We start from the raw sequence: 11,527 nt of genomic DNA on the forward strand, positions 1-11,527 counted from the left end.
GCGACGCACCTCCACTGGGATCATGTGATTCGGGGATGGTAGCACACTTGCTCAGCACATTCAACACTTGCTTCAGCACCACTTGGCCTTCACCTGCACAAACTCTGCACTGTGGCAGCAAAGAACGTTCTTTGCATGGGCACGGCCTCAGAGAGCTTTCATAAAATTATTTGTTCATTATGTTTTGCTTTTCACCCCCCCCAAACCACACGGTTGGTTGGTTGACGTCTGCAGGTGCCCCGCTACCTTGTATCCTGGAGCCCGATCTGTTTTTCTGTTTCTGGCGGCGGATGCACACTGAGAACGATTCGCCTGGGGTAACGAGCGAACGCCAACTGACCAGCCAGGACAACGTCACGCGAGCGAACCCAAGACTGGTGAAGCCCATTCACCATTCGGATCCGTAGTTCTGTGCCGTTTTATTCCTTTTTTTTCTACCCAGCGAACAAGAGGAGAATCAAAGGCGCTCCTTACTTACCCGGAGCGATAAGACATCCGTCAGCGTGGCGGATATGGAGAGTAACAAACTGATTCGTCCTTTTGAGAGCGGAAAAGCCACCAAAGCCCACACGAAAGAGAAAGAGAGTGAGAGAGAGAGCAAGAACAGTCCATGGGGGGGTAGAAGGAAGGTAGAGGAGGGGGTCGAATTGGAGAAAGGTCGGTGAGAAAGTAGTGATTTCTCTCGAGAACGGTTCTGATTACATGACAAACACGAAATGATTACACGACGTAAGGAGTCGTTTTATTGTGGCCGTTTACATTCCTTGCAATACAATTCTATTACTCTTATTGCTGGACCCAATTCAACTGTTTAGACTTAAAATTCGTTCTATGCGCTACAACAAAATCCAAACAATCTAGTCTGCCTTCCTATTTGTCAGTCCTCTGTTTCTCCATCGGTTTTACGTAACGTTCTTATCCTTCCATAGAAAGTTATTCTATAGATAATGCCGCTGTCAGTGTAGCTAGTAGACGCAACAGGGCATCCTTCACACCTTCCGTTTCCAACAGCTGATCGTTGTTGTGCCACAGTCCGTGGACGAACGAGGCGTTAGCCGCCAGCAGCACCTCCCGTAACTCTAAATTGATCGTATACAACAAGTTCTCTGCCTGATCCAAAGAGGCACATTGTGTCTGTATCTGCAGCATCTTGTCCGGCTGCGAAACAGAAGCATTTTCGTGATGGATACGTTTCAATGTTTCCAACGCTTTGGTCAGTGTTAACGATGAACCCTTGCTGTAAGTGTAATTTTATTGTTAGCAAACAAAACTATCCTCTAGTGCGTTTACACCATTAACATTCAGTGTACACTTACATGGCTTTGGAGAATTCAGCGAAAGAATTGCCGACTGCAGCCTCCGCCCCTGCTCGCAACATTTCTGCAACTTCCGGCGGAGCGGTTGCTGCCATTTCGGTGCTGACAATAAAAACCGCGAATAAGTGATTTGAATGAAATCGAAATGCCCACCAAGGCTGTAGCGGATGCTTACGTGTTGGGATTGATAATCTGGGGGTTCATCTGTTTCAATATACCTCGTGCCTTCCCAAGCTCGGTGTGTAGTTCAAGCATCAGGTTCACGACCTGTCTTGTATCTACACTAGCAGCATTCTTCCCTTCGACTTCAAAAGATTCGTCACTGGTTATGTACATTTTTCACGGCTAGTCTACTGTCTACTGGAATAATATCTTAGCAAAACACAGCTAGCCGTGTTGCTCTTAGCGTGCGGGATTCGTTCGTTTAGCTTGCCTTTGCTTTCTTTTGCTCGGTGCCCATACGATTTTGTTCGTTGTTCGTTTGCTGCTGTTGCTCCTCGCTTAATGGACGCTTCTTGCGAGTAAAACACTTGCGCTGCGGTTTGGGTGGCTCACCGAATAGGGTATTTTCGCAGCTTGTTTTTTGCTGTATAAGAAAACGGAAAACGGATACGGATTGAACGCCACCATCTAGTAGATATCGCTTCATACCTATCGAAATTTCATTACCTTGGATTCTAGCTCCATCGTTAACATGAAACACGGCCGTTGTGGAAGAAAAAAATTGAATGCAGCAAGGAAAAGGTACGATCCATCGCATTCAAAATAGATTCCATCTATGTAGGCTCACAATTGAACTGAGATGTAGCTAAAACTCTTCTTCTTCTTCTTCAATTCGGCGAGGATTTACTCCAGTACGGCTATTGAATCCAGCTTCCTGGGCCTTCGCAAGCTAACCTGGAGACATAGACCTCTATTGGTTTAGGACTGGCAACTAAAGGCCATATGTCCTGATTTTCTGTGGTTTTCGATTTTCTGTAGGCGTCGCCTTTTGACTGCCACCATGCGGCCAGGAGCACTGCTAGCCAACCACGCTAGTGCGCCGTCAAAATGCGGCTGTTCACCCGCCGTAACGAAAGGAATATTTCCTTCCGTTTGTCAGATCGCACGAAACTCGTGATCCGCTTGATTACTCAAACAGCACGAGATGTGCGTCGGCTAGGATTTCTCTGACTTGAGCTCCAGCTCGGCGACACCACGCGGCCGTGCCTAAGATAACCTTACTTTTCAGCTAACCCTTTTCAGGAACCTCGTGCACTGCTAACCATCCGCTCTGATGCGACGCCGACCTGGAACTGAGCTAAAACTCAACCAACAATACGCCGGAAAACAATGCATAAACAAACCAAAATGTCACTTGCCATAAAAACATACCGCTGCTGCCATAATGTAGGGTAAAGATGTTTAAAGCGGAAGGTGAGCGGAAGCGGAACTGGACACAACTTTTCAAACTGGTATAAAAAGGAAAATGTGTTCAAATTTTCCTTCTTGAACCGAACGGCGTAATGAAACCGCTACTTTATTTAATCTACGATCGGCATCGGTATGCAGGAAGGTTTATGTCGACTGCATTTTTACAGTAAACTCCTCGCTTCTTACTCTACCCATTTATCGATCTGTATTCTGACGGATCCATTTTACGATGCAATCGCAGCACGGGCATGCGCATCCAGTAACTCCAGCACTTCTTGTAGCCAAAAAAAAGGCCAGAAAGTTTACAACTTGTGGTTTGCGGGCGCTCGGCACACAGAAAGGACATTTTAGTAGTTTTTTTCCCAATCGCCTTGCGTTACATTGTAGCGAATTGCAACACTGGCGATTTGCAAATAGAAGAACAGCAGAACAGAGCGGTGCACAGTGGTCCTTCGCAGCACAATGTTCCATACCGATTTGGCAACCATATGTGAGGAATTGCAAGTGTTTTCACTGCAATGAGCAATAGAGCAGTAGTGTTTAGCTAGCCGAGCAGCCACAATTGTAGCAAAAGGTGATAACATATCGCATTGATTGCATTACTGTAGGCTTTTTGCAATCGAATAATAATAGTTAAAAAATAAACCTCAAACCTAGGTCCTACCTGAAATCAATGAAAATACAGATAATTCTGTATTTGTTGGTGGGAAAACTTAAAGTATTGTAGTGGAATTATATCGCAGTGAAGCCAGTGAATAATTTATTCTATGTTTTAATACATAATTGCGTGCTACATCAACAAACAGAGCACCATTTGCGTGTCGGAAAGGAGAATCGCACAGTAAACGAGCCAACCGCAACCCCTCTCAAACACCATGGAGGAACTGTTGATGTCGATCGTGAAGGAGGCAACGGGAAGCAAGCTGCAAAATCTCAAACAAGCCGCACAAATTGCACACGGTAAGTGGAAAAACAAAAGAAAACGAAGAAGGGCAGGAATGCATTCGCCCGTAACACGAAGCCCTGCAGCAGGAGCAACCACCGAGTTGGGGCACAGTCGCCAATGCAGGACTACAGTAGAGGCTCCTTTGCCCGCCCCTTGTTTTTTTTTACATATTGCAGAAAAATTGTCCAGACAGCATGGCATGCACCGGGATCCTTCGTACGAGCTGCGCTCGGTGTGCTTCACCGCGCTGCAAATGGCCCTGGAAACGAAGCGGCCCAAGTTCGTCACGTATGGCCTGAATGGCCTGCATGTAAGTGGCTCCAGCTGACAGCTGGTAGTTAAGTATTCTACACTGAGCGAAATAACAACAGTAGCACAAAGTTTTTTTTCGGAATTTCTACACCGGATACGTCCAGTTGGAAACTTTTGAACCTAATGAATTATGGAAAGTAGTAAGGAAGATAAAATTAGTCTGAGTACTAAAGTCTAAATTCATACTAAAGTATTTTTGAATATTTTATGAAATGAGATGTATTGGGAAGTTTTTTGGTAAAAAATGGTTTGGTTCGATAGTGTTTCCTAGGAGCCCAAGCTGTTTTTAGTATATTTTTGGAACAACAATTTTCCATAAAGTTTATTTCTTAAAATGTATTGAAAGAAAAGATAAGCATTTCACGTGTTAAATGTAAAAAAAGACACCGAAGTACAGGTCGTACTAAGAAAGTTTTGAAGCAGATTGTTTCAACTTTCCCAAACATCGTTCTACTATTCATAGCTCGCTCAGTGTAGCATTTTGATGCATAATGGTTGGTTTGTTTGGTGGTGACGCATGGTGACGCATTGTGTTACCGTTACTAGTTGTGTTGATTTGATGTAAATAAAGTAAACACTTTCCCCTCGCCTTCACCCGCTCCGGCAACGGGTAGAGAATCATCCGCGATGAGAGATTCTTTATCGGGCTCGAGCCGGAGGATGACTCGCTGTGGCTGCCGGCCCAGCTGCTCCGGGCCACGTCGAGCCTGTCGACCATCGCCAACGAGGACACGGTGGTGAACGTGCTGCGGCTCATCCTGGCGATGGCCTGCTCGCAGACCTGCACCCTCAACGGCCGCCTGCTCATCGAGGTGCTGTCCAAGTGCGGCGAGTGCTGGGAGAACGGGTCGCGGGCGGTGAAGGCGGCCTCTCTGGCCGCCGGCAGCCAGTGCCTGCGAACGTTCTGCGCGTTCCTGAAGGATGAGGCAGAGGAGATCGTCCGGCTCGATCCGACGGGCATCATCAGCCTCGGCATGGCGGCGGCCGTCTACAACGAGGTGATCCCGGTGATGCAGTGGCTCTGCAGCCGGTTGGCGGAGCCGGCCGCCGGTGGCAACCCGAAGGCGGCGGAAACCGTCGCCGGCAGCTCGCTCTACCTGATGGAGTGCATCCTTACGTTGGTGGTGTCGCTGCCCGCGGACGTGCACGCCAACCCGCACTTCACCACCTTTCTGTGGCAAAAGTTTTGCCCCACGCTGGCGGCCACGATGGGCTCACCGGGGCGCGTCAACAAGGACAAGAAGTTCACCTACAGGTACCCGATGCTTCCTCCATTTTTGATCTGATCATTTTCATCTGCTTCTTGTTTATTGAACATTCTACGCTACCCACAGGGACGCGATCCATCTGATCGAAAGCGAAAACCGGGGCTTCTTCACGCGCCCGGGACTGGATGGACCGCAGGCACGCTGCATCTACCTGACCAGCATCCAGCTGCTGCGGATAGCGGGAGCCCAGGGCAGCCTGCGGCCGATGCTGGAGGCGCTGTTCCATCGGATGCTGCTGCTGCCGGTGCCGAGCAACCGGGCTGAGCCGCTGCGGTACGCGCGCGAAATCTTCAAAAGCCCGGAGCGGCTGATCGACCTCGCCATCATACTCTATCCGGACAAGTCACAGAGCAGCAGCGACGACATGGCGCTCTTTCGGCTGTAAGTATGGCGCTCTTTCGGCTGAACTAACTGTTGCTGGCCTTCTACACATTGATTGACATCAGGTCATCAGATCAATGAGAGGTTAAGAGAAGCAACATCGTATCAGATCGTTCCGAAAATTGGCTGAAGAGGTCTTCATGAGGTGTCAATAACTGTGATTATGTATCACTCTCTCATCCGGCTCGTTTTCCAAACTCTAATCGTTTGCAGAGTGATTGACGCGATGGAGGAGTGTGCCGCTGCCTGGCATCATGGAAGCACCTCGGTGTACGCCGCCCTGAGCTCCAGCGTGGAGTGCATCGTGGCGCTGCTGGAAAGCCTGCAGGTGCTGTCGTCCGGCAGCTTCGACGAGGCGTTGCTCGGCGACCGGATCGCGGAAGCGGTCAACCAGCGCTACCCGCTGCTGGCCGACGCGGACTACACCGGTCCGCTGACGTACCAGTCGATGACGCGGCTGCCACCGCCGTACCGGGACGCGGTAGCGGAACTACGCCAGAGCGGCTTCGAGTCCTCGTCCGAGTCGGATGCCGAGGGTGGACTGGAGCATTCCGGTACCGGTATCGATCCGGAGCTGGGTTCGGTCGGTTCGGGCGACACCGAGGGTCCCGAGGACGAGGTTCACTCGTCCGGGGACGACGTGTCTTCGAAGACGAGCCAGGGCAACTGGCTTTGGTCGCACATCGAGGAGTCGTCGGCGTCGGGATCCGGTTCCGGTGGCTCCCGATCCGATGGCGACTGCGACCGGCTGCATGCGCGCGAGTTCGCCTCGGTGCTCACGAACGAGCTGGTGCCGGCGCTGCTCAAGCTGAAGTCATCCATCGAGATCGACGACGCGGTGCAGGAGTTTGCGTCGAAGGTGTGCCAGCGCAACTGCGTCCGCGACCGGCCCGAACCGGCCGACTACGGCACCCTGACCGCGCTCAACGCCGACGGCATCTACCTGGCGACGTACTCGGCGCTGCTGCTCGCCCTGCAGTTGACCCGCTCCGGCCACTACGACGACGGTGCCAGTCGCTCCGGAGCGATTCCGCTCTCGGAGCAGCAGTTCGTCACGTCCGTGCTGAACTCCGGCATCCTGGTGTACCTGTCATCGGCCTGGCTACGGGAGCTATACCAGTGCATCCTGGCAGCGAACCCGCTGCACGCGGCTAAATCGCTCGCCTACCACAGTCACAGCGGTGGGGAGCCCGGTGTGGGCACGCACTGCGCCCTGATCGATATGCTGCACGACGCTGGCGGTATCGGCCCGACCCAGATGCTGTCCGACTGGATGCGACTGCAGTCCGTGGTACGCATCCACAGCAACAGCAATGGCGCGAACGGGAGCGGCGAGTCGAGCCTGAAGCAGCAGGCGGCTAGAAAGATCGCTCGCCGGCTGCTCACCTGTTGCTGGGACTCGATGGTGGCGGTGCTGACCGCCGGACTGGGTGAGGCGGGCAGCTCCCACACGGCCCGCCTGGTGAAGCTCTCGAAGAAGACGCTCCGCGTGAAGAAGGAATCGAAGAGCTCGGGCGAGACGCTGTACGCCCTCAGCCTGGACGGTCTGCACGCGGCGGCCACCCTGAGCAACGCGCTCAGCCTGCAGCACCTTGCGGGCAAGATTATCAACCTGATCGCATCCAACGTGTGTCAGAACGCGGGACCCAAGATACCGGCCAGCCATGCGCTGTCGATGGACGTGGTACTCTCCGGGGGGCTGGAGCTGGGCTCGCACAGTGCGGACTGCTGGCTGCCGGTGTTCTCCGTCTGCCGGCACGTCACCCAGCTGGAGCACGACCTGTTCAGCTCGAGCACCGCCGGCCCGAACGTAGGCAATGCATCCTCCTCCGGTGTGGGCCAGTGCAAGGATGCATCATCGGTGGATGCGAAAGGTGACGGACGCGAGCAGTCGGACCGGCTACACCTCTCGCCATACTCCGTCGATGAGGACGAGACGTGGTAAGCTAGGCATAACAAAACCACAGAGACCTAGCTCAACAAAGCGTTACATTGGAGCACTTAACAAAGAGTCTATCTGTTTCTTTTTTAGTGTCGACGTGTACAGTTTCCTGCAGGCCCCGAATACCAATACGAACATCAACGTCATTACAATACTGAAGGCGTACACGGGCAACGACGCCGTCAATCTGACGCAAACCGACACAGCCAAGATGCTGTGCGCGCTATCGCATCAGGCCGACATCCTGTTCTCGGAGGCGGCGGAGCGGCTGAGCCTGCCCGCACTGCAGCAGTTTCTCAAGAGCCTGTGCCGGGCATCGCGGGAACAGCTTTATCGGAGCACGTCCATGAAGAAGGGCAAGAAGTCGTGGTGGCTCGGGCGCCCGTGGAAAGTGAAGAATGACTCGCTGCCGCTGTCCCTGCTGCTGCATCGGGTCGGTGACGTGACGCTCAAGGTGTTCCGCGGACCCCGCCCCTTGCTGCACGTGCTGAAAGTTTGGGCCATCACCGGACCGCACCTGATGGACGTAAGTATGGTGTTGTGATGAGCAGATTGATTAGCTCCCTCTTCCTAAGAGCTTTCTTCAGATTTTTGGGGAGAATTCTCATCACTATCACTTGCCTGCTTGCACTGATCCCATCCGCTATCGTTGCAGGCTGCCTGCCACAAGGATCGAAGCATCTCGAAGAGAGCGATCGAGTACATCCACGACATCATAACCGCGCTGCTGGTGGAGCAGACGGAGCTGCCACACTTTCACTTCAACGAGGCGTTGCTCAAGCCGTTCGAGAACCTGCTCAGCATGGACTCGTGCGACATCGACGTGCAGGACCAGATCGTGGGCTGCCTGTACGAGATCGTGGAGGCACACCGGACCGAGATTCGCTCCGGCTGGAGGCCACTGTTTGGCACGCTCCGCACGGCCCGCAATCGGCCGGTTCATCTGTCGAACATCATCGACATCTTTCGCGTATTTCTCGAGACCGACAACATGCTGGTGTTCGCAAACGCGGGCCTGGACTGTATCCTGTGCCTGCTGTCGTACCTGGAGATCTCCGGCAGCGGGCCTACACCAGTCGACTACCATCAGCAGCATGCCACCGCTGGCAATGGGCTCGGCTCCGGCTCCTCGCCAGACGATGTTGGCCCGGTAGTGATGCGCTCGGGCGACTTTCTGTACGACGCGCTCAAGTTTCTCGAGCGCTGTGCATCGATACTGGACTTCATGTACAACATGCCCCAGTGCCCGAACCTGCATTCTACGTACAAGATCAAGGGCATCACCTACACGCACATCATCGACGCGAACATTCCGAACTCGATGGAGAACTTCACCTTCTTCGGGCAGGACTACCTGCAGAGCACCAACGAGCAGTGCATGATCAGCTACCGCTCCCTGCACATCGACAAGGAGTCGATCCGCAAGATCGACGAGCTGGACCGACCGAGCGGCGTGCTGAAGGTCTGGTTCCTGCTGCTCGACGGTCTGACCAACTCGCTGATCGTGTGCCCGATCGCGCACCAGTCCCCGATCCTGCAATCGATCTTCAAGCTGTTCAAGTCGCTCATGGTCAGCCCGGGCGTCGAGTTTGGCTTCTACTGCATCAACCACCTGCTGATACCGATGATTCAGGACTGGCTGCGGTACGTCAACAAGGCGCAGAAGAACTGGGTGCTAATCGAGAAGAACTTCAAGCACTGCTGCTGCATGACCACCGATCTGGTGGTTGACTTCATCACCAAATCGCAGACGCTCGAGACGCTCGAGGATCGCGTAGTCATCGGTAGCGAGTCGACGCTGCTCGGCAACGGATCGCGACTGTCCGCCGCGACGCCCCTCAAGTCGCAGCCTCACAAAACTGTCAGGGGTTCCCTCAAGTACACGTCGGCACGTCAGTCAAAAGTCGGCACGGGTGACGGCGGACCGTCGGAGTCTTCGAAGGGAGCGCAGAGTCCGTCGTCGGGCGCAAAGCTTCCCAGCTCGGCCATCCTGGCGCTTAAGCAGCTCCTGCTGGTGCTGATCGAGTGTTCCGCTCAGTCGCAGGAGACGATTGCGCGGGTGGGTGTGTCGTGCATGAAGCACATCATCTTCTCCGCCGGCTACCTGTTCGACGAGGAGCAGTGGGTGATCATCGCCTCGGCCGTACACCGCGCTAGCACGGTTTCAATGGCACCGCTCAAGCAGCTCATCTTCGCATTCAACCGCAACTCCAACAGCTTCTATGGCGATTGTGCGAACGTAAAGGTGGCCGCTCGGCGGGACAGCACCGCCGACGAGCAGCAGCGCATCAACTCCCTGGCCCAGCAGGTGTTCCTGATGGACAGCCAGCGGGAGTCGCTGGGTGCACGCAGCACCAACGCGCTGCAAGAGGATAGGTCGTACTCGTTCCTGCTCTACCCGCTGCAGTGTAATACCACGCCGGTTCCGTCCAACGCCGGCGGACCGGCACAGTCCGGTTCGTTCGGGTCGTCTGCGTATGGGCTGAATGTCGACTGCTATATCATTCGCATACCATACCGGAACCTGATCGTGGGCATGCTAGCCAGCCAGATGCTGCTGCAGCTGATAGCCAACATTCTGCTTAGCGGCCTCTCGAACGTTCCGAGCGAGCTGAACTCGTGCTTCTACAACAGTGGCGCCGATTCCACCAGCCCCGGCACGTCAAACGTTGGCGCCAGCTCCAAGCTGCTGTTCTATCTCGGTCCGCACAGCAAGGAGATACTGCTGCGGGCGCTGCGCCAGTTCCTGATCGGTGCCATCGAGTTCGACACGCGCCCCGGGCTGAAGTTCCTCATACAGAAGGTGTCCGGCATCGACTACGCCGCCAACCTGTACAAACAGATGAACTCCTCGTGGATCATCCACTACATGGCGCTGGTCGACATGTACTTGAACAACGTGCGTATCTACAGCCTGACGGTGGAGGACGTCCGCTATATGCTCAGCTCGTGCTGCGATCAGTACCCGAGCAGCTTGCAGGCCGTGAAGGGCGACGAGAAGTGTCTGCACTATCTGCTGGCGTTGCGGGACCTCTGGGAGCTCATTGCCGACCACTTCATAGTGCACCTGGAGACGGACTCCGATGGGGCTGGCGGACGCAAGGCCACCATCAAGCTGGAGCCAGGTGAACAACAGTGTCTCACGACAGTGGACAACCGCTCGCAATGCGCTGGCGACGGCCAAGGCACTGTTTGCTACGCTCTGTCCGAGCAAACCAGCGATGAAGGCTCTCCGCTGGACGCGCCCAACATGCACCGGAAGTCCAGCGTTGAGGCAGATAACAATGGTACCGGCCAGCACCAGGAGCAGGTCAAAGAGTTCGCATCAATATATCTCCAGCAGCAGCAGCAGCAGCAGCAGCACCAGACGCACGAGGCGCAGGAGCAAAAGGCGACCCCAGACAAACAGCCGAGCTCCTCATCCTCGCCGCCAGCGCCCGACGGCGAGCGGCAGCAGCAGAAGCAATCGATTCCGCCGGAAATCGAGCAGCAGCGAGCGCACAGCATCCAGAAGGACGTATCGTATAAGACATCTGCCTTACGACAGCTCATCGTCGCGTCTATTGAGCTAATCAAACTGCTGCCGAGCGAGCAGTCGGAATTTTTGCAACTTTTGCTTACGCCCCGCATCCGGGAAGCTTTTCATTTCGTCGAGGAGAAGAACCCGTTCCTTTCGCTGGACGTGCAGAACTAAATTATATTCAGTGGACTGCTTTCAAAACAAAACCCCGGTCTCACTTTAAAGTAAGTGCTTCAAAAACAGAATCAGATAACAAATTGCTTCATATTGTGTATATACAAAATCATATTATTGTATGGACCTAATATTCATGTTAAATAATATAAAAACGTGAAATATACATATATATTTCTGAACCACGTACATCACTCACACTTTACTGCTGTTTTACTCCCCCTCAATAGCGTAAAATTATAGCCCGAGTATTAT

The 11,527-nt window shown here is 53.6% G+C and overlaps 2 protein-coding genes across 2 annotated transcripts in view; one reads left to right on the forward strand and one right to left on the reverse strand.

Annotated features, from left to right (window-relative positions):
* The window catches only part of LOC131268625 (brefeldin A-inhibited guanine nucleotide-exchange protein 3), a 66,594-nt gene extending 55,200 nt beyond the window's left edge, over nucleotides 1-11,394 (forward strand). The window contains exons 4-10 of the mRNA XM_058270856.1: nucleotides 3,536-3,689; nucleotides 3,852-3,985; nucleotides 4,602-5,242; nucleotides 5,322-5,636; nucleotides 5,850-7,577; nucleotides 7,669-8,104; nucleotides 8,234-11,394. Of these exons, the coding sequence (XP_058126839.1) occupies nucleotides 3,605-3,689; nucleotides 3,852-3,985; nucleotides 4,602-5,242; nucleotides 5,322-5,636; nucleotides 5,850-7,577; nucleotides 7,669-8,104; nucleotides 8,234-11,272 (6,378 nt within the window). The 5' untranslated portion in view covers nucleotides 3,536-3,604 and the 3' untranslated portion in view covers nucleotides 11,273-11,394. The remainder of the gene's footprint in view (nucleotides 1-3,535; nucleotides 3,690-3,851; nucleotides 3,986-4,601; nucleotides 5,243-5,321; nucleotides 5,637-5,849; nucleotides 7,578-7,668; nucleotides 8,105-8,233) is intronic.
* LOC131268628 (uncharacterized) lies at nucleotides 721-2,127 on the reverse strand. Its single transcript, XM_058270858.1, has 4 exons — nucleotides 1,986-2,127; nucleotides 1,492-1,902; nucleotides 1,317-1,418; nucleotides 721-1,237 (listed from the first exon to the last, which is right to left on the reverse strand). Exons 2-4 carry the CDS (start codon nucleotides 1,650-1,652, stop codon nucleotides 934-936), a joined length of 567 nt encoding a protein of 188 aa, XP_058126841.1. The 5' UTR covers nucleotides 1,653-1,902; nucleotides 1,986-2,127; the 3' UTR covers nucleotides 721-933.
* Nucleotides 11,395-11,527: the final 133 nt, after the last annotated feature.

The sequence above is a fragment of the Anopheles coustani genome, chromosome X (assembly GCF_943734705.1).
Source record: "Anopheles coustani chromosome X, idAnoCousDA_361_x.2, whole genome shotgun sequence".
Taxonomy (NCBI): domain Eukaryota; kingdom Metazoa; phylum Arthropoda; class Insecta; order Diptera; family Culicidae; genus Anopheles; species Anopheles coustani.